This window comes from Triplophysa dalaica, chromosome 5 (genome assembly GCF_015846415.1).
Source record: "Triplophysa dalaica isolate WHDGS20190420 chromosome 5, ASM1584641v1, whole genome shotgun sequence".
Classification (NCBI taxonomy): Eukaryota; Metazoa; Chordata; class Actinopteri; order Cypriniformes; family Nemacheilidae; genus Triplophysa; species Triplophysa dalaica.
Window position 1 is genome coordinate 15,900,159 of NC_079546.1, and position 24,040 is coordinate 15,924,198.

The following is a 24,040-nucleotide window of genomic DNA, read 5'->3' on the forward strand; positions in this document are numbered from 1 at the left end:
GTGCTAACCACTAAGCCACCGTGCCCCTCTGCCAGTCTTAGCACACGATATAAGTACAGAAGAGTCGACTTTTAAATAGGAAAAATATCTAAACACTTTGGTCATTTTTTAAACGCTATGCTACTGGTCTAATTGGATTCAATAATCTATGCTAACCTATGCTAAAAGTGCTATCGCCAGACCCGGAGATCGGCTGTATAGTTCCCAAAAAGGAAAAACTCAATTTACCAACTCTGGGGGTGTTGGAGAATGAGCCTATTTCCAAAAAAAGTGCAATAGAACAAATTGAAAGTGACTGCAGACATGTATGATTTATTATTTTTCATATTTGATGCAGATGAAGTTGAGTTTGTGAGATCGAGGAAGGCTGATCCACTGATGATCTCCTCCAGACTGAACCGCTCCAGCTCTGTGTTCACCGCTGCAGTCATTCAGTTGAATCTGAACACCTTTAGCCCAATTCTGATAGCAGACCACCTCTCCTTGTACCCAGATCCAGAGATTCATGAGACAGTAATAGTGTAAACCCAGCCACACCTCAGCAGTCGAGGCCCGATGAAGAACTTCAGTCACCAGGAGCTGAAACGCATGTGAATCAACTGAAACCAGATCCACATGATTCTCTCTGCAGTATCTCAAAGCTTCAGTCCAGCTCAGATTTTCTTTGATCAATATCAGCTCATCTGAACACACAACAGAACACAAACTCCAAAACTGAACATGAGAACAATACATAAACACTGTGACTGAACTAAGATCAGAAACACAACTGAGGTCATCAAAACACACTCATTGACTTTTACCAACTCACCTTCATAACACACAAACGTATTTGGACCTTCGCAACCCACATCATTCCAATTCCCCTGAATATAAATATTTGCTTTTGTACAATCTTCAGAACCACCAACATTATTCGGTTCACCAGACGTCCAGAACCTGAAGCCAGAGTCACTGTCATCTGGCCACTCCCACGAGTCTCTCAACAGACCAATCCAGACAGATGTCTGAGGATCATTAATGATGTTGTTGATCAGTTGATTGTCAGTCTGGTTCCTCACACTGGTCAGATCAGTATGATACTTTCTGCAGAAACTCTGAGCTTCACTCCACGTTTTACTAGAAGTGTAGATACTGTATGCTTTACTGATCTCTGTTGAAGAAAATAAACATTCAAGTTTCGTGAATTTCATTCATTCTTGAAAGTCTTATGCTTTGGCGTAGCCATGAATCACTATAGGTGGCCCCAGAGAAAATCATGTTGGCTTAGCCTAAAATGCATTTAAAACACACAACTTCACCTAAATACTCCACCGTTTAGTCAGAGCATATGCCTGAATATAATTATAAACTGCACTAAGAACAAGAGAACAGCATTAGCACAGATGCAACACAACAACATCAACAAATATACAGGACAGTATGTTGGTCATCATGGCTCAGCTGCCACAAGGATCGCAATAAATAAACAACTGTGACTACCACATAGTGGGAAAATGTACCTGGAACTGATGACAATGAGAGAGACGCTGACAAAAATGGCCTATGAATGAATAAGCAATCATTAGATTTTTATTATTCATACGTAATTTTATTGATAAATGCAAACCAACAACCAGTGATGTGCAATAAGTACAAATGTTTCTGTCAGATAGGCCCCTACATCTAGCCATCGTAAGCTACATATAGCCTAAATTGTCAAACGAAAAATAAATGCTTGTTGTTTATGCCTATATTACTTGATTTACTTATAATAAGCTACAGTATATGCACATCAAGCTTACATTATATGCCGAGTTTTTTAATCGGAAAATACGTGTTTGTATTTACAATGTGCAATTAATGCATTTGAATCCCAAAGTCTTCGATAGAAGCGTTTTAAGTCCATATTGCAATCGTCAATAAATATGAAGCATGATTACAGACACATTGCTGTTAAAAAGGAACAAAATTCCTGCTCAGTTAATCGAAATACTGGGAACACTTTTGGCTATTGTGTCAAATAACCTTTTCTACTCTTAACTGAAGTGGTAATCCAGACCTAAGATGCATATCTGTTCACCCTCCTATAGGACAAATTCTGCAGGACAGCCTGAGTATATATGATGGTCTATTAAAATAAAAAGATGAATTTAAGTAAACCGTTATCACCAGAATGGTGACAGAGAACTAGGTGCTACACATATGTTGAATTATATTAAATCCTCTAATCCTATTTCCCTAACTTGGTATTGTCTCTCAGAACTTCTGACTTTGTAACTTTGTATGGCACTTCTCATGTTATTGCGTTATACATTTTTGTAGGTAAAATTCCAAAATTATGTTTTTAAGTTTGCAAGCTTGCACTAGCACTTTACAAAATTCAACATTAATATCAAGTGCAAAAGTGATCAGCATTTCAACAAATCAACAGTGGAGGCTAAATGAGTGCTGCCCTACAGGACCAGCGCTAAGGGGGCAACGTTTGGCCAGGGAGCAAATACTGCAAGGGGCCCTTAGGCTAGCCAAGCGTTTCCTAACCAGGGTGCCGTTTGAGAAATGTGAAAAAAAATCTAAAATAATATATATTATCAATTAATAAGTAAATAGATCAGAAAGATCTCTGATGTCTCAAACATCCCCTCTGTGACCTGTCAGCAAGTGAGCATCAGTGACGAATTGTTATGTGATGAGTAAGCGTGCGTTTACAGTTTCTTGTTATTATTAGCGTGTTATATTAATATATAATATAATTAATATGAATAGCTTTATAAGCAGAGTCAGAACGCAAAATGCACATGTGAAAGCCACTCACTGCTTTTTACATAGGGAGGCACTGGTAGCAAAGACATTCCCGAAGGAACTCTGATGTACTGGACAGAGCTGTAGACATACTTAATTTCATCAAAGCGTGTCCAATGAGGGGCCATCTGTTCTCGATATTATGTGAGGAAATGGAAGCGGATGCCTGTGCCCCCGGCTAGTTGTCTGTCTCTCAGCTATTCCTGCTAGAATTGAAAGGCTGTGTGCATCCTTTCAGGTTCAGGTTTCCCTGAACCTGTACTTGAGTATTCATGTGTCTGTACATGTGTGAGATAGAGCATTAGTTTTTGTGTAAAGTTTTAAATTTAAATGTGTAAATATTTCAAAGGGTGCAGTGAATGAAAAAAGGTTGGGAAACACTTGGCTAGCCCATAGAGTGCCAGTGCAGGCTTACATGCAGTGATGCTGTCAGTCATTTCATATTGTTGTTGGATGACTTTGTCACGCGCGAGGTCTGATTTTGTTGAAAATTAACTGGACTGGACACTGGACTGGGCTCTTATTTTTTTCTGTTGCTCTACAGTAGGCTTTACATTTAGTGTAGGAGGAGGAACAAGCACAAATACATTACATGGATATGCAACACAAACATGCACGGCATAGAAACTCAGCTATTGTGTTGTGTACTATGCAAAACTGCCTTCAGGAAATCCAGATATTTAACAATTACAGTACAGTTCAACACATTGAATGATAACAGACAAAACACTGGCTTTTTAAAATCTCAAATATGATTGTTGTTTGTGCCATTATCATTAGAAACTCTCACAGCTAAATTTAACCCTCTAAGTGCCAAAGTTGCAGAATTGCGATAAGACGTCATACTGAATAAAATTGGCTGTAGTTCGTCAAGTTTATTTATATAGCGCTTTTCACAATGTGCATTGTTCCAAAGCAGTTTTACAGGGGCAAACAGGAAAAATATAAAAGTTAAAACACAGCAGAGTGCATGGTGTTAATAGATCCTAATATGTTGTAATATCTTAATTGTATCCCATACCACTAGATGGCCGACATGTAGTACTTCGATTCTAGACCAAAAGGACGTCATGTTCCTATTCAAAGTGTCCTAGCAAATAGCAGAGCAAATAAGCTATCTTGTAATTGAAGCGGAAGCAGTTCAGTTCAGAGGGTCAGAGTAAATTGTGAGATTTGTGAGAGAAAATCGCCAAATGGCTAATACAAGGTTGTACCGTGAGGATGTGATGCGGACGTTATTCGCTTACTCTGACTCTGAAGGGGAACATTTGCCTTTTGGAAATCGCGACCGGTCGTCTAATGACTGCACATCTCCCCGTACATCTGTGCAGCGCAATGTTGCCACTGTGGAAGGCGTGAATGTTCACGAAGCACAAATGAGCGGTCATTTTTACCCTTTGCCTAAGGGAGATGGGGGATATGGGAGTGGCAGGACTGAACGTGGTATAAGTGTCTATAGGAGAGCTGTTGCTAGAGGTAAAGGCAACTGATTGGGCAAATAGCTTGTCAACTGATCAAAAAATAGGCACATATATTTCGCTATGGCACAGTAATATAGTAAACAACGTACTATAGCTACCGATAGTCTTACTGTTGATTTATTCTTTTCCTGATCATTTGGAATGAACTGCAACATGTAAATAAGTTCAAAAATCAATTCAATATCTACTATTTCCTGAATATTATGAGATTCAAGATGGTCGCCCCTAATGACGTCATAATATGCTAATTAGATGAGTTTATTTACACCCACATAAACTTTCTGTCATGCCCAGCATTTTCTGATTTACAGAAGATCTCTATCTTCAAGCCCTTTCAAGCCACAAAATCTTGATGTCAAAATCCAGCATGTTTTCCAAAAAAATACTGGCGCATTTTGCTATCCAAATATTTGTACAACTTTAAATTAATTCACATTCAGTTGTTATGACTCGACATGGTTAGAACCCAATTGCAGGCAGAGGCAAGACGGATGAAGACTTGACAGGATATATTTATTACAAATAACAAGACACTACAAAACAGGCAAAACAAAACCCACGTGGGGGAAAAACAGGACAGGGATATATATAACTTTATACAACGAACAAGGACACTAACTAACTAAACTGATAAAACAAACACTTGATACAAAACACTAACACTGACTAAACTACACCTACTTTGACACGGAACAGGAACAGGAAACGGGAACAGCATATAGCATACGAAAGACATTCAAACAACGTGAAGTAAAGACAATCACATTCACATTCAATGCACGAGCGACGAGACAAAGAAACAAGAGGGCTCTTTATAGGGGAAGGTAATTAACACTAACTATGAAACAGGAGGGTAGGAAAACGATGACGCGACTCGGGGAGAGTATGGAAGGCCAAGAGTGTCAAAACCATCTCTCCCCACAAGAAACAGAGGATTCTGTATGATTCCACCTCTAAACCAAGAAATACCTGACAAGGAGAGGTGAAACCATGACAGAACCCCCGCCTTAAGGAGCAGCAACCTGATGCTCCTCAAAGGCACGAACAAGACAAGGCAGACTGGGACAAAGACAAGAACCAGACAGACAGGGTCAACATGATAAGGGGGATACAGGACATGACAATGATTGGACTAGGGTGTGACAATAAAAATAGTAGACAAGGGAGGGGGGGTGGAGGCAAACAAGAACACATCGGGGGAAGTCCAGAAGGGGCAGGGCTGGGAGGGGAAGTCCTAGCCCTGGGGAACGCGCCAGAGCGCGGAGCCCCAGAGGGCTTGACAGGGCTGGGCGCCGGCTGACGGGCCGGCTGGACAGGGCTGGGCGCCGGCTGACGGGCCGGCTGGACAGGGCTGGGCGCCGGCTGACGGGCCGGCTGGACAGGGCTGGGCGCCGGCTGACGGGCCGGCTGGACAGGGCTGGCCGCCGGCTGACGGGCCGGCTGGACAGGGCTGGGCGCCGGCTGACGGGCCGGCTGGACAGGGCTGGGCGCCGGCTGACGGGCCGGCTGGACAGGGCTGGGCGCCGGCTGACGGGCCGGCTGACCAGGGCTTGACGGCGGCGGCTGGGCAGCCGGGCTTGACGGCGGCGGCTGGGCAGCCGGGCTTGACGGCGGCGGCTGGGCAGCCGGGCTTGACGGCGGCGGCTGGGCAGCCGGGCTTGACGGCGGCGGCTGGGCAGCCGGGCTTGACGGCGGCGGCTGGGCAGCCGGGCTTGACGGCGGCGGCTGGGCCGCCGGGCTTGACGGCGGCGGCTGGGCAGCCGGGCTTGACGGCGGCGGCCTCTGCTGGACCGGGCTTGGTGCCGGTTGCTGGACCGGGCTTGGTGCCGGTTGCTGGACCGGGCTTGGTGCCGGTTGCTGGACCGGGCTTGGTGCCGGTTGCTGGACCGGGCTTGGTGCCGGTTAGTGGACCGGGCTTGGTGCCGGTTGCTGGACCGGGCTTGGTGCCGGTTGCTGGACCGGGCTTGACTCGGGCGGCTGGGCAGCGCTCTCTGACGGCGGCTGGGCAGCGCTCTCTGACGGCGGCTGGGCAGCGCTCTCTGACGGCGGCTGGGCAGCGCTCTCTGACGGCGGCTGGGCAGCGCTCTCTGACGGCGGCTGGGCAGCGCTCTCTGACGGCGGCTGGGCAGCGCTCTCTGACGGCGGCTGGGCAGCGCTCTCTGACGACGGCTGGAACGGGCTTGGTTCCGGCGGCTGGAACGGGCTTGGTTCCGGCGGCTGGAACGGGCTGGGTTCGGTTCCGGCGGCTGGAACGGGCTGGGTTCCGGCTCCTGGAACGGGCTGGGTTCCGGCTCCTGGAACGGGCTGGGTTCCGGCTCCTGGAACGGGCTGGGTTCCGGCTCCTGGAAGGAATCCGCGGCCGGAACGGCCGCTCGGACCTTCACCTTCCCACGGCGCCCCCCCAAAAAATATTTGGGGCTGGATAGCTCAGGAATCGGGACATCTGAGCTGGAAAGCTCCGGCCTCGGGGGCACCGGACTGGATAGCACCGGACTGGGTAGCACCGGACTGGGTAGCACCGGACTGGGTAGCACCGGACTGGGTAGCACCGGACTGGGTAGCACCGGACTGGGTAGCTCCGGACTGGGTAGCTCCGGACTGGGTAGCTCCGGACTGGGTAGCTCCGGACTGGGTAGCTCCGGACTGGGTAGCTCCGGACTGGGTAGCTCCGGACTGGGTAGCTCCGGACTGGGTAGCTCCGGACTGGGTAGCTCCGGACTGGGTAGCTCCGGACTGGGTAGCTCCGGACTGGGTAGCTCCGGACTAGGTAGCACCGGACGTCTCTTCTTTCTCCCCCGCTTGCCAACAGAACTGGTGGGCGGTGGAGTGGCTATAGGAGGCGAGGAGAGACCTGCGAACCCGATCTGCAGGGCACGATCCTCCGGGATGGCGGACAGCTCCGTGGGAGAACTCACCCTGGACCACTCGCGATCTAACAGGGCCTGGACAGTGTCCGCGAAGCTCTGGGACTTCAGCTGGCGCATCTCAGCGGGTCCTAGGGGCTCATCGAGGCAACTATTAAAAATTGCCTTCAACTCCGCCTCGTTGAACCCCGAGGACCGCGCTGCAGCCAGGAAGTCCAGGGCAAAGTCCGTCGGGAATCTCCCCCGCTGCCTGAGGCCAAACAAGACGTGGGCTTGGTGGCCTCTGGTAGCAGCAACCTCCGCCTCGTCTACTCTACCTGCTGGGTTCCTTCTTGGCTCGTGCATTCTGTTATGACTCGACATGGTTAGAACCCAATTGCAGGCAGAGGCAAGACGGATGAAGACTTGACAGGATATATTTATTACAAATAACAAGACACTACAAAACAGGCAAAACAAAACCCACGTGGGGGAAAAACAGGACAGGGATATATATAACTTTATACAACGAACAAGGACACTAACTAACTAAACTGATAAAACAAACACTTGATACAAAACACTAACACTGACTAAACTACACCTACTTTGACACGGAACAGGAACAGGAACAGGAAACGGGAACAGCATATAGCATACGAAAGACATTCAAACAACGTGAAGTAAAGACAATCACATTCACATTCAATGCACGAGCGACGAGACAAAGAAACAAGAGGGCTCTTTATAGGGGAAGGTAATTAACACTAACTATGAAACAGGAGGGTAGGAAAACGATGACGCGACTCGGGGAGAGTATGGAAGGCCAAGAGTGTCAAAACCATCTCTCCCCACAAGAAACAGAGGATTCTGTATGATTCCACCTCTAAACCAAGAAATACCTGACAAGGAGAGGTGAAACCATGACATCAGTACTCACATTTTGATTGTTGTCCATCTTGTAGCTCATGTTCTGTTGCTAGAAGGATCATGCTACACCACATTGAAAACACACGCAGCTAACAGTGGACAACTTGTTTATGGGCGACGAAAGACCGGCGGCGACGTCATGTTAGACACATCTTCTGCGGTGATGATACGACAGCGTGTGTTTGAAATGTATTAAAAAAAAATACATGTACAAACTACATCTGAACTAGGTCTTTCATCTGCATATCCATTTAAAACTCAACACGGACTGACGGCGACGGATGGGTTGGCTGCTCCTTCTCCCGGTTAGGCTTTGAAATGGCACTAAATACCCTTTATAAGCTTCAGCCTCAAACAGATCAAAATGCACCTTCATGTAGCTTCTCTGATAGCAAGAGAGCAGATGAAGAAATTTGAATCAATGTTTATAATACTGTTGATGATTTGTTTATGTTTTTTGTCAGCCACCATTCTTGTGTTCAGCGTTTACTTAAGTTGGGTTCTTGACTCTTGTGTTTATATGTCAGGTTTCTGTTGTCTGCTATGACAGTTCTGAAAACTGTTTGTTGTGCCAATGGTAACTTAGATCCATTAAGATCAGGTGATGGCTCTATTTAAAGGATAAGCAATTGCTTGTGAGTTTGCTTTGTTTCTAACATTTGAAAGTTGTGTGATACATCTGTGTGTGTGATCAAAGCAGTGTCTCATCATCAGACTTGTAATAGTTAATAGAAGATATATACTAAAAAAGGGATAGTTACTGATTCAATTACACATGAAGAATCAAGTGTATGAAGCTCAACAAATCAGCAATGCATGCTGGGTAACATCATAGTACTTAACTCATTCATGACTCCAAGCATGCATTCCGGCGTTAAGTTTTATTTTGTTGAATGTCACCTTTGTTGCGTTACATCTGATTCTTCATAACTTATTAAGGTTAGACTGAATTAGTTCGATGTTTGTCATCTTTGTTGAGGATTGTATGATGAGTGTAGACGTCATACATCTGCCAGGTATGTTTCATACTTGCAAAACAAACATTTAATTCACGCATGAAAGATCATCTTCAGCATTATTTTGTATTATTGTTTCTCATCTCTATAACAGCTTAACAAAAAATTAACCCTGCACCAACTCAACTTAAAAACATCTCTTTCTTTCTCAATACACAAAGGTTCTGATGGAAACACAATTACAAAGGACCGCAAATCCAAGTGTATTCTGCAATGAAAAAATAGTCAGTGGTATCCCCAGAATGTCTCTGTTAGCTTTCAGCTCAAAATACACTACATATATTTCATTACAATATGTTGAACATGGCCATTTGTTGCATGGAAAAGAGCCCTCACACATTTGCTTTGGATGACAAAAGAAATATGGCGGGCACTCTAAGTCTTTCCAGACAGGAAATACTGACCGATGAATGTTGGTTTATCGATCCGAAAAAAGTAACTTCTTCCCGAACGCTAAGTGATCATCGTCCCGGGCTCGTCGGAAAGTTCTCCTCCTGGCCTACTTTTATGTTCCATTTTACATCCAACAACCACACACATTTGTTGTTTCTTAGACATTTTTGTCGCTAGCTGGTGGCTACATCTGCTCTTGCCTGAAAATGGCTGATAGCGTGTCTCTGGCTGAAGGTAGACCTAAGTGCTCATAAGGTGGAGTTGGTTAGCGGTCATGGGCAGGCATAAATCAATGTGATCATAAATCAGTGACCCAACAGCCTGTTTTTTGTCACTTTTGTGGTTTAAAGAAGATTACAAAAAGAAGAATAGATGGATTTGTATAATTATAGGGGGTTTCTGCACACACGCTGGTGACTCAATTTCTGGTAGATAAACATTTAAAAGTGCATTTTTTGAGATTGCGGCCCTTTAATGAGAGTCAAGAAACCAAATAATTGTTGTACACGTGTTAAGTGTATTCATTTGAGACAGGGACGGGCATGTATTTCAAATAGCATATATATTTATACTATACAAAATATACAAATTTTAAGCATTGACCCACCCACGGGCCCTGTGCATATTAAGTATACTCTATGTTGTCTTTGAAATACATGCCCACACCCATGGGATCAGAATCGCGCCACAAGTATTGCGGGCATATTTAAAAGTATAATAAGTGTAAATCAAAAAATTTAAACCATGAATCAGAACTTTAAACATATTTTAAATTATATTTGACAAAATTAATATATAAAGACAAAGTTGTTCAAATCGCAACCAAAATAATGTTCTCCTTGGTTGTTTTACTCATTTTCGTGTCCTTTGATATATTCTGCTAATATTTAAACTTTTTCTACGCATACGTTATTATTTCCCTCGCTTGTTTTTCCACGTTCTTCGCTTGCGTTTCCAAAAACCGCAGTTCGAGTTTCATGGTAATTAGGGCGGGCTTTTGCGTCACCATTGGTCCACTAGTTCTAGATTGACAGCTCCTCCTCTAGCCAATCAGTCGAAGATGGTGTTGATGTAACTTCATACACGACTCGCAGCGTATCCTTGGAGGTGGACTATAACTTTTATCTGCAAATCCCGGACAAGATCCACAGGTAATTGAACTTAATAATATCGTTACTGAGTGTCAGAGACACTTCTGTTATGAATATGATCTGCCAGGTTTACCAAGTAATTTGATGTCCGATTCCACCATATGGTCCGATAAGTTAACATACATGTGTCGCGGTAGCTGGGTATAGTCAGCGGTGCTATAGTTTACAGTATAACAATATTGTTGGCTGTGTATTTAGAAATAAATACTGTAGTGTTGTAAATGTGATGATGTTGCTAGCTCGTGACAATTATAATGCCATGCGAATCTTAACTCATTTAGACGAGCAGATGATGCACCGTCTTATCTCACAGTAGTGCATTAAATCAGTAATAAGTGCCAATTGAACGTAGTGTTACCGGGGAACAGATGTGTTTTGTCAGGTTTGTGAATTTTGCTCCAATGCAAGGAATTATGTCAAAGAGCATGGTACTACACTAGTGTGTAGGAAACTATTTAAACATTTAAAACGGTCTTTCTTAATAGGCAAAGTGTGTAAAAAAGATGGTCATTGTTTAAAGCAGAACCTTAACCCAATCAGCTTTGAAACCAGGTGTCCATGTTATGATTAAAAATGCACAGAACAATGCATACTTCAACTTGTATATTTTTTTATCCTAGGACCTTTTGGAGTAAGACAGCGCTTGAGGACTCATTGGAGGAGCAAAAACACTAGTAACAGTTCCTCATGTAGATGAAGTGTACGTTATCATGATATGGCTCAGTTCATGACAACCAATCTTACATATCAGAGATATTTACTTAGTTCAATTTTGTGACGCAGTCCATTGCAACTTGAATCTTAAAGCATCAGACTATTATTAATGTAATTTGTGTTATTTTTATGTCATTTAACACCATTATAAAGGTGATTAAAAAAGCAAACATCACTACAGGAACGTAATGAGACTGGTTAAATAGAGTACTTTAATGCAATATACTAAAAACAATAATAAAATGAGAAAAAGTATTACAGCCGCAACAGAATTGACTTTTTTGGTGGTTCACATTTGTCCATTCAAGTTATCCAGACAAGTTTAATCAATCAATGTTTGTAAAAAAGTTTCAACTTTGTCTGTTAGCTTTCTGAGACTGTTGGTCATGACACAACAACATTGATCCGAGTTCAAGTTTTAGTTAGCAGGTTGTTTTTACTGAAATGTATAGATTCACTGATCCTATCCACTCAATAAATGTTAAAATGAGTTATTGACAATCTTAAATTGATGGTCATGCACTTGTATTAGATGGAGCCATTCATGCTGTTCTGATGAGGAAAGTCATATCTTGGATAGCCTTTGAGTCTTTTTAGATTCAGTATACAATGCACATGAGTGAATGAGTGAGTGTGTGTGCCCTGCGATGGGTTGGCACTCCATCCAGGGTGTATCCTGCCTTGATGCCCAAAGACTCCTGAGATAGGCGCAGGCTCCCCGTGACCCGAGGTAGTTCGGATAAGCGGTAGAAAATGGATGGATGGATACAATGCACAGTCCATCTCCATGTTTCTTGAAGGAAATATTTAAGAAGCTTATGATCTTCCATTTTACCAAAGCTGTGGAACTCACTCTTGCGCTAATTTCAGGAGAAACGTGGCTGAGGACGTAGTCAACATCGTGCTGGAAAAAATGCAAGTCGACAGAATTACAAACATGTTCAAAAAAGACAATGCTGGTAAAGAAATGTAACTTACTGTGTTGTCTCTTGCAGAGATCCTGTCCATTAACACAGGGGTGTCCAAAGTTTGGAGGGCCTGTGTCCTGCAAAGTTTCGCTTCAACTCTAATCAAACACACCTGAACAGCCAATCAAGGTCTCACAGAACATACTAGAAACTCCAAAACAGGTTTGTTAAACAAAGTTGGAGCTAAACTCTGCAGGACTGTTGCTCTCCAGGACCCCTGCATTAACATATCCAGCAAACCGTAAAGTGGATGTCTTGATGCAAGAGGCCTAGCACTGATGCAACTCAAAATGTTGCATGGGGAACAACTGCTTTCCTAGAGAAAAACAAGTGACATGAATCATACAAAGCAAAACTAATAATACATATCTTTTGAATGTGTTTTAGTTGTAACAAGTTTTGTAAACAATTTGAGCACAAGACTGCAACTTAAATTAAAATGGGTCTAATTATGAAACCATTGCAATAACATTTAAATGGCAGTTACCCTGGATAACGTTTATTACTGATAGATGGTTAGCAGCCAGAATGTCTCAACAGTAGTCAACTGATGTTACCTTCACCCAGAAAAGCGTGAGAAAAGATGCTAACGTTACACGATGTGCTCGCCTAAATGAGTTAAGTTGCGAATGGCATAATCATGGTTATGAGGTTGCAGCACACACATTTACACAAATTCAGTCTTCACTCAGAGTACTTATAACAGATATAAGAAGTGTGTCTGACACTCAATAATGATTTAATTATTTTCAATTATGTTCATAAATGTTTAAATAGTTTCCTACACACTAGTGTAGTACCATGCTCGTTGACATAGTTCCTTGCATTGGAGCAAAATTCACAAAACTGACAAAACACATCTGTTCCCCGGTAACACTACGTTCAATTAGCACTTATTACTGATTTAATGCACTACTGTGAGATAAGACGCTGCATCATGTGCTCGTCTAAATGAGTTATGATTCGCATGGCATTATCATTGTCACGAACTAGCAACATCATCACATTTACAACACTACAGTATTTATTTCTAAATACACAGCCAACAATATTAAATAACTTAATAAAGTAACTGTAAACTATAGCACCGCTTACTAAACCCAGCTAACGGGACACATGTATGTTAATTTATCGGACCATATGGTGGAATCAGACATCAAATTACTTGGTAAACCTGGCAGATCATATTCATAACAGAAGTGTATCTGACACTCAGTAACGATATTATTAAGTTCAATTACCTGTGGATCTTGTCCGGGATTTGCAGATAAAAGTTATAGTCCACCTCCAGGGATATGCCGCGAGTCGCGTATGAAGTGACGTCAACACCATCTTCGTCTGATTGGCTAGAGGAGGAGCTGTCAATCTAGAACTAGTGGACCAATTGTCACGCAAAAGCCCGCCCTAATTACCATGAAACTCGAACTGCAGTTTTTGGAAACGCAAGCGAAGAATGTGGAAAAACAAGTGAGGGAGAAAATAAAGTATGCGTAGAAAAACTTTAAATATTAGCAGAAAATATCAAAGGACACGAAAATGAGTAAAACAACCAAGGAGAACATTATTTTGGTTGCGATTTGAACAACTTTGTCTTTATATATTAATTTTGTCCAATATCATTTAAATTAGGTTTAAAGTTCTTATTCACAGTTTAAATTTTTTGATTTACACTTGTTATCTTTTTAAATATGCCGCAATACTTGTGGCGGGATTCTGATCCCATACACCCCTGATTAGAGAGACATTTTAAACATAAGGAGGAAGGCTGATGAGTTGAATAAAGGCTGCGTTCAGCCCGACAAAACGTTTTTTAAACAGAAATGATGTGGGGTTGAACACCCTTCTGTGATGACGCAAGAGTTGAGCTATGGCAGCTGAGAAGGCCATTATTTATGTTTTTTTCAAGATTTTTGGAGCATGATGAAATCGGTAGAAATACGTGTTTAATACTGATAAAATACATGTCTTCTCATAACTTAAATAATAACTTGTTGCATATACGCATTCTTAATTTACTGTACTTTGACCCATTGTGCGTGCTCTCTCTTTAATACCGCGTGGGTAATTTACATGTTGCCGCTGATTGGACTGACATTCTTGACACGTATCTCATTTACATTCATTTAGTCATTTGGCAGACGCTTTTATCCAAAACGACTTACAGTGCACTTATTACAGGGACAATTCCCCTGGAGCAACATGGAGTAAAGTGTCTTGCTCAAGGACACACTGGTGGTGGCTGCTGGGATCGAACCAGCAGCCTTTGATTTACCAGCTCAGTGGTTTAACTTTGTCAACTTTGCTGTTTTGAGTGGAACGTGCCCCAGGTGTTTTATATAGAGAGAGACATCCAAAACATTCTTGGAGGTGTTCTCCGAAGACCAGGGTTGAAAACCTCTGATGTAGAATTACATCCAAGTCCAAGAAAGTTATCACAGGATTTTTTTCCTACATATGCTATTTTAAGCTATGAGTTTTTATTGATTTAATTATCAAATGTAAAGGGATTATCAAATGTAGAGGAATTATCTAATTAAAACGTTTTTTTGTCACTCACCATTGTAGCAAATAAATCCTAGTCTCTGACCACAGTCCTCATGATGCCATATTCCATTTCTCATAACAGCACAATTATATAAGTTATTTGATGGTTCAGTTTCCCAGTTCAGATATTTCACAGGATCACCCAGAGACCACTTCCATTTATAAACATCTGTTCTCTTCAGTCCAATCCAGACAGCATGACTGGCACTCGCAGTCTGCATCAGTTGTTTCAGGTCATTCATGTTGTTGACTGTGGCCAGATCTGTGTATTTTTCTCTACAGTATGTTTGAGCTTCAGTCCAGGTCTTCTCAATGTTTATATAGTGAAAGCGGCGCTGAATGCATTCAGATAATGTGCAGAGAGCTATGAAAGAGAGAGTTCCATTCTTTATTTAAACACACGAGTAAGAGTGGTTCTGCTATAGTGGTTCAGGCAATATCCACCCTTCTGCAACTTACACCAACGACGGAAATAAGCAGAGTGATTATAGTTATACAGTGTTGTGAAAAAGTATTTGCCCCTTTCCATTTTCTTTTGTTGCATATTTGTTATGCTTAAATAATTCCGATCATCAAAAAAAAATTACTCAAAGAAAACCAGAATGAACACAAAATGCAGTTTTTAAATGATGGTTTTATTTATTAAGGGAAAAAACAATCCAACATTTCTAACCATATATCAAAAAGTAATTGCTCCCCTTGGTAAATCATGAATTAACTGTGATAAATTGAATAACTGAGTTAAATTCCACTAGCTACACTCAAGCCTAATTACTGCCAGACCTGTTGAATCAAGAAATCCCTTAAGTAGAACCTGTCTGACAAACTGAAGTAGTCTAAAAGATCTCAAATAGCAACACATCATGCCGCGAACTAAAGAAGATCAAGAACAGATAAAAAAATGTTATTGAAATGTATCAGTCTAGAAAGGGTTACAAAGCTATTAATAAAGCTTTTGGACTCCAGCAAACCACAGTAAGAGCCATTATCCACAATTGGAGAAAGCATGGAACATTGATAAGCCGTTCCAGGAGTGGCCAGCCTACCAAAATTACTCCTAGAGCACAACGGCGACTCGTACAAGAGTTCATATAAGATCTCAGAACAATATCTAAAGAACTGCAGGCCTCTCTTGCTTCAGTTAAGCTCAGTGTTCATGATTCTACAATAAGAAAGAGACATGGGAGAGTTCCAAGGCGAAAACCACTTCTGACCAAAAATAACACAAAGGCTCGTCTCACATTTGTTAAAAAACATCTTGATGATATTCAAAACTTTTGGGCAAATATTCTGTGGACTGATGAGACAAAGGTTTGCGTCCTGTTACATCTGGCGTACAACTAACAACGTATTCATAAAACGAACGTCATACCAACATTTAAACATGGTGGAGGTAGTGTGATATGTGGCTGCTTTGCAGCTTCAGGATCTGGACGACTGGGCATAATTGATGGAACCATGACTTCTGTGCTCTACCAGAAAATCCTAAAAGAGAATGTCCGGCCATCCGCTTGTGACCTCAAGCTCAAATGCACTTGGGTTATGCAGCAGGACAATGATCCAAAACACACCAGCAATTCCACCTCTGAATGGCTAAAAAAATCAAAATAAAGTTTTTGGAGTGGCTTAGTCAAAGTCCGGACTTAAATGCAATTGAAGTGCTGTGGCATGACTTTAAAAAGGCTATTCATGCTCAAAGATCCTCCAGTGTGGCTGAATTAAAACAATTCTGCTAAGAACCCAGCAAGCAAAAATGTGTTCCTTAGACGTTATTTAGACGTTATTTAGACCACTCCAGTCCACGTGCATTACTACAGGGAATGTTTTGGATGTCTCCCTAAACAACGCATGAACAAGTTAATAATGAGTAAAATCAGGTTGAGTTAAGGAATCAATCATCACTTTATTATCTCAGTAATGATGAACAGCTGCTGTTAACAAACACATTAACTAAAGAAAACATGAGCAATAAGAAGTCACCATAAAAGTGTTTAGTGTTTCCTTTAGTTGGTCTTTGCCCTTGATTTATACGAGAAGCTTTCTGAAGCACAAATCTACCAACCAAGAAAAGAAAAAATGAGTTAGTTTCTTGTTGGGAAAATGTGCACAACTTTGAGTGATGGTGTGTTATTTATTCATCTCTGTTTTGACAGTTTAGATGGAAACAGCAGAAATTTAAAAGTTCGAAACTTTTTTACCGTTTAAACTTCCAAACATCAACAATCAGCTTATGAATCTCAACAATGGTGACAAAGTTGAGTTGCATCTTTTCTTCATGCAGCAATATGCTGGGAGTCATGGAGGAGTTTGTGTTGAGTTTCATTAGCTGATTCTTGATGTCTGAATTGTTCAGGTGATATTTCTACTATTGGAATAGTAAAAAAAATCCTTCACAAAAAATTGTACCTCAACTAGTCATACAATAACAAAACACATCTGCATTTGACTATCATGTACTCTAATGCAATTACTACCTAAAGGGAAACAATCAATTTCAGCTTTAGTCAAGGTGTTTTGAATGTACTTCAGAAACACACTATTACAACTAAAAACAAACGTCACACTTCCTGAATCAAGGGTGAGACCCCGATTAAAGGAAACACTAAACACTATTATGGTGACTTCTTATTATTTATGGTTTATTTCACTGATTATTGTTGTTATTTCATCATTAATGAGATAATTAAGTGATGATTGATTCCTTAACTCAACATGATTTAACTCATTAACTTCATGTGTTATTTAGAGAGACATCCAAAACACTCAGGGTGGGGATGAATGTGGACTGGAGTGGTCTATGGAACAAACCTTTTTGCTTGCTGGGAAGAGTGGGACAAAAATTTTCCACAAAGATTTGAAAGACTTTCGCAAACGCTTGATTGCAGTTGTTGCCGCCAAGGGTGGCACAACTAGTTATTAGATTTAGGGGGCAATTACTTTTTCACATAGGGTCAGAAATGTTTGGGTTGTTTTTTCCCTTAATAATGACTATACGGTTGAAAGAAAAAGTATGTGAACCCTTTGGGCTTACTTGGATTTCTTCATAAATTGGTCATAAAATGTGTTCTGATCTTCATCTAAGTCACAACAATAGAGAAACACAGTCTGCTTAAATTAATACTGAACAAACATTATACGTTTTCATGTTTTTATTGAACACAACATGTAAACATTCATAGTGCAGGGTGGAAAAGTATGTGAAACCCTAGGCTAATGACTTCTCCAAGAGCTAATTGGAGCCAGGAGTCAGCCAACCTGGGGTCCAATCAATGTGATGAGATTGGATGTGTTGATTAAAGCTGGCCTGTCCAATAAAAAACACACACCAGTTTTGAGTTTGCTGTTCTGAAGAAGCATTGTCTGATGTGAACCATGCCTCGCACAAAAGAGCTCTCAGAAGACTTACATAAAGCTGGAAAGGGCTACAAAAGTATATCTAAAAGCCTTGATGTCAATGTGTCCACGGTAAGACAGATTGTCTACAAGTGGAGAATGTTCAGCACTGTTGCTACACTCCCTAGGCGTGGTCGTCCTGTAAAGATGACAGCAAGAGCACAGCGCAGAATGCTCAATGAAATGAAGAAGAATCCTAGAGTGTCAGCTAAACACTTACAGAAATCTCTGGCACATGCTAACATTTTTGTTGACAAATCTACAATAAGGGAAACATTAAACAAGAATGGACTTCATGGGAGGACGCCAAGGAGGAAGCCACTGCTGTCCAAAAAAAACATTACAGCACGTTTGAAGTGTGCAAAAGAGCACCTGGATGTTCCACAGCACTACTGGCAAAACATTCTGTGGACAGATGAAACCAAAATTGAGTTGTTTGGAAAGAACACACAACGCTATGTGTGGAGAACAAAAGGCACAGCACACCAACATCAGAACCTCATCCCGACTGTGAAATATGGTGGAGCGGGCATCATGGTTTGGGGCTGCTTTGCTGCCTCAGGCCCTCGACAGATTACTGTCATCAATGGAAAAATGAATTCCAAAGTTTATCAAGACATTTTGCAGGAAAACTTAAGACCATCTGTCCGCCAACTGAAGCTTAACAGAGGATTGACGATGCAACAGGACAACGACCCAAATCATAGAAGTTAATCAACAACAGAATGGCTTCAACAGAAGAAAATATGCCTTCTGGAGTGGCCCAGTCAGAGTCCTGACCTCAACCCGATTGAGATGGTGTGGCATGACCTCAAGAGAGCGATTCACACCAGACATCCCAAGATTATTGCAGAACTGAAACACTTTCGTAAAGAGGAATGGTCCAAAATTTCTCCTGACCGTTGTGCAGGTCTGATCTGCAACTATGGGAACCATTTGGTTGAGGTTATTGCTGTCAAAGGAGGGTCAACCAGTTATTAAACCCAAAGGTTCACATACTTTTTCCACCCTGCACTATGAATGTTTACATGTTGTGTTCAATAAAAACATGAAAACGTATAATGTTTGTGCGGTATTAGTTTAAGTAGACTGTGTTTCTCTATTGTTGTGACTTAGATGAAGATCAGAACACATTTTATGACCAATTTATGAAGAAATCCAAGTAAGCCCAAAGGGTTCACATACTTTTTCTTTTAACTGTATTTTATTGCAAAATGGAGCGTTTAAATAATAACACTAAACCAACACTCATGTGCAGATTTATAAAATGAAAGTATTTGATAACAGACTTAAATTGATGTTAAATGTAAAATGGCTACAAAGTAAATGTATCAAATTGTCAATGATACACCTAACAGTTTACAAATGTGTATGTGTGTGATTACCTGAGAGATTGGATAAAAAAAGAGAGAAAGTTTATAAAAGGAAGAAGAAGAGTCTGAGCTCCCAGAAAGGAGCTTTCAGGGCAGAGGAAAGAAAAAGCCCAGAGCTTATATTATACTTCCATTTTAACTTTTCCTTGACCATGAGAATAAACTAAAATGATAAATTCAAATTGACCAATTTGGGCCACCTTTAACCCATTCCAAAAAAATGGCTCAGTGGTTCCACGTGTTTGAGTCATGCTTTCTTAACATGTAGCAATAACATAAATAAACCAAGTAACCTAAACATGAAATTAACATGTAGAAGAACAAATCAGCATTATTGTGATCAGTGTTTGCCTTAGTTGGGCTCTTGACTTGTCTTTTAATACTAGATTACCTGTTGAAATCATCTTGCCCTCCGGCCCCTGGCTGCGCCTAGAAATTCTGTCCATAAAAATTATGAACAGTACCGGTGACAAAGGGAAGTCCTGCCGGAGTCCAACATGCACCGTGAACAAGTCTGACTTACTGCCAGCAATGCGAACAAAGCTCCTGCTCCGGTTGTACAGGGACCGGATAGCCCTTAGCAAAGGGTCCTGAGTCCCATACTCCGAGAGCACCCTCCACCAGATGCAGCGAGGGACACAGTCGAATGCCTTCTCCAAATCCACAAAACACATGTGGATTGGTTGGGCAAACTCCCATGAACCCTTCAGTACCCTGGAGAGGGTATAGAGCTGGTCCAGTGTACCATGACCGGGACGAAAACCACACTGTTCCTCCTGAATCCGAGGTTCTACCGTCGGCCGGATTCCCCTCTCCAGTACCCTGGCATAGACTATCCCGGGGAGGCTGAGAAGTGTGATCCCCGATAGTTGGAGCACACCCTCCGGTCCTCCTTCTTAAAAAGAGGGACCACCACCCCGGTCTGCCAGTCCAAAGGCACTGTCCCAGACCGCCACGCGGTGCTTGATTCAGTCATGTTCTATCTACACGATAAGTTCATGTTGGGTTTACTTGATTCAATCATGTTCTCTTTACTTTTATAATTTCATGTTCATGTTAAACCAAGAGCTTCTGTTTATTTATTTAACACAATTGTATAGGTTTCTAGCTTAAACTTGCACTAAATACAGAAGCACTTTGGATAAACATGATTTTTTCTCAACGTAAAATCAACAAGTTGAGAGAACATGAATGAGTCTTGAAATTATTAAGTCAACTCCTCCATTTCTCTTTCAATGCTTGTGAATGTGTTCAATTAAAGCATATGTAAAGCATAAAGAAAGTGAACTGTCACAACAGGATAATTATAGTTGTTAAACTTCACTGCAAAAAATAACTTTCTTGCTTAGACTTTTTCGTCTTGTTTCCAAGAAAAAATGTCTAAACATTCTTGAATCAAGAAGCATTTTCTTGATGAGCATACTGACCTAAGAAAATACGTCTTCTTTTTAGTAAAAATATATGAAATTTCAGTGAATTTTTGCTTTAAACAAGCAAAAAAATCTGCAAATGTTGAATCTTGCCAATTCAACATAATCTTGAATTGAGTGACTAAGAAAAAGGTCAACCTTAATTCAAGATTATTTTTCTTCCTATTTTCCCCTGAAACAGGACTTATTTTCTTAGGTCGTTTTGGTCATTGAGAAAATGTATCTTGATTCAAGAATTTTTTGACATTTTAACTGGGAAAAAAAGAAAAAAAGACTAAGTTAGAAAGTATTTTTTTGCAGTGTTTATTTGGGGTGTTATAAAAAAGCAGTATACAACTTATAGTAAGGGATTTGTCATTAATGATTAATTGATATATATTCTGGTAACAAAAAGCTAAATTTCAAGAGCAAATTAAAGATTAATCGACACGTTTAAACTCCAACACTCATCACACAAACCTCAACAATGGTCACAATCATCAAACTAATTCAGATAAACAGATCAACTGCAATGCATCCTGGGAGTCATGACTGAGTTTTATACTACAATATTATCCAGCATGCATTGCAGCATGCAGCTTTCTTTTGTTGATGGTCACCATTCTTGATATTTAATTGAGTCAGCTAACTAACAATTACAAAACAAATCTATGATATATAATGTGTTTAGTATCACTGTTTAAATCTCACACATTAATAACACATCTATGAGCAATTATTTAAATAACAGAAAAATAGTTTTCATTTCCTCACCAAATGTATTTTTACACACTGTCACAACAGACAATAAAATCTTACTAAAATATAAGAGTCAAGAGCCCAACCAAAGAAACAATAATAGTGGTTTGTTGAAATGTATAAATTTAGATTTGAACCAAACTATTTTTTGTGAGTTTGATCTAAAGTATTTTTATTAAAATGAATTTGGTGCAACTTAATTATATTTCATTGAAAGACCCTGTTTTTTATGAGTGGAAACCACACATATTTACTGGATGGAGAATTTGCTCTCAAATAGATTTAATGAATATAAGCCTCTAAAATTTTAAAATCGCAGTCAGTGTGTCTGTGTAACTTATTTAAGGGAAATCCAAAACATAGAAACAAACTGAAGTTTTAACACATGCACTGAAAAAAATTATTCTTGAGGGTAGTAAATATTACCCATGCAAATCAGTTAAATTTACTTAAATAAAATTTACAAAAAATTTCTTATATTAAGTAGCAGAGTAAACTACATGCAAACTTACTGAATCTACTTAATCTAATTATTAACATTCAACAAAAGCTTCATGCTGAAATGCATGCTGGGTAACATCACAATACTAAACTCATTCATGACTCCCAGCATGCATTGCAGTTTACCTGAACTAGTTTGATAATTGTCACCATTGTTGAGGTGGGTATGATTAATGTTGATATCTAAGTGCAATCTTAAAGCACTACAATAATGGTGACATCAAATGAGTCTTGTGTTCATTGTCAAAAAGGGGTTTTGTAGACATTTGTTATTTGGTGAATAAAAGCAATTGATGTGATCTCCTGTTTCTGATCATTTTAGGCCAATTCAAGCTTTTCTGAATAAGTCATATTTTGTGTTTAAACATTCAATATTTATCATTTATAATAAGTAGATGAACTGTTGTCCGTTACATAAACTAATATTACTCCATTTTTATAAGTAAGTAGACTTTATCTTATTTGTTTTAGTGTGTCATGACTCATATCTGATAAATTTAGGTACTCTTTACTTAAAAACATAGAATAAAATCTACTCAATCTAATTAAGGAAAAATCCTTGCCTCTATCATATTGAGTAGATTCAGGATGTTTACATATAGTTTACTTTGCTACCAAGTTTATGTAAGTAAAATGTAACTGATTTGCAAGGGTAATATTCACTTATCCTCAAGAATCTTTTTTTTCAGTGTGGGTAGTATTAACTATCCTCAGCAACTCATTGGTATTTTGCCCGAATCGATATATGTTATAATTGGAGTCAGATCAAAATAAACTACAGCTTTACTTTCATTAAGAGCACCTTGGAAAGGCAGAACATGCAAGCTACCTTCATCCGTTGGATTCCGTCGTTGGGTAAATGGGTGGCTCTTTACACATGACATAAACTAAACATAAAACCAGAAACAAAAACTCACCAATGATAAGAAGACTGAAATGTAGCATCTGGGCCATTTCTGAGGAAAAAAATATAACTAATGTTGAACTCTTTCACAATTTTGGTAATGTTATACATTCATTCATAAAATGTAAAACATCTTTAAAGTTTGAAACTACTTTGATGTGTATCAAGTAAATAAGTGAATATGATAATGCAATATCGCTCTCATAGTCATATTTATATACAGTATATCATCAGTATACTCATGCCTCTGGACTATTCACAGCCGCTGATGAAAGAGCACACAGCAAAGTCCCTGGTGTCAGAAGTAACCCCCCACTGGTGTATATATGAATCTGTAACTTAGGGTCTACACTGAAGCAGAGTCTTTTATGATGTGAAATGTTCATGCAGTTAATTATTCAATTGAGTTCACATTACAAGTGATTGATCTTTAGTGATGACTCCTGATGATCATTAAGTGTTTAGATTCACAGCTAATGTAAAGCAAATACAACAAATCTATGTGTAGAACTACTGTGGTCTCTTAATATCACAAAATGTCAAGATGCTTCAAACAACTTTAAACAGTGTTGCCATAATCACTTATAAGTTTGAGTGTAAAAGATGATGATGGTGTAATGAAATTTTTGTCTGTTTTAGTCAAGCTAGAGATGCTGATGTCTGTCAATTGCTTGGGTAAGATAAACAGATACTGCCTTTGTGATAAATTGTAATTAAGATGTTTTAAACTGTTTCACACAGACATGAAAACTCAGCATACAAATCTCAATAACGGAATAACAGAACTCAATAATGGAAAAAAAGACTCTTCAGAACTTGGTCACAAAGTATCGTCACAGTGACCAAATGAAGACTGGTGACGTAGTCAGAACAATTGGGT

General features: G+C 40.3%; 1 protein-coding gene across 1 annotated transcript; it reads right to left on the bottom strand.

Annotated features, from left to right (window-relative positions):
• Nucleotides 1-315: 315 nt before the first annotated feature.
• LOC130421269 (C-type mannose receptor 2-like) lies at nucleotides 316-23,210 on the bottom strand. Its single transcript, XM_056749068.1, has 3 exons — nucleotides 23,174-23,210; nucleotides 14,835-15,185; nucleotides 316-683 (listed from the first exon to the last, which is right to left on the bottom strand). Exons 1-3 carry the CDS (start codon nucleotides 23,208-23,210, stop codon nucleotides 316-318), a joined length of 756 nt encoding a protein of 251 aa, XP_056605046.1.
• Between the last annotated feature and the right edge of the window lie 830 nt (nucleotides 23,211-24,040).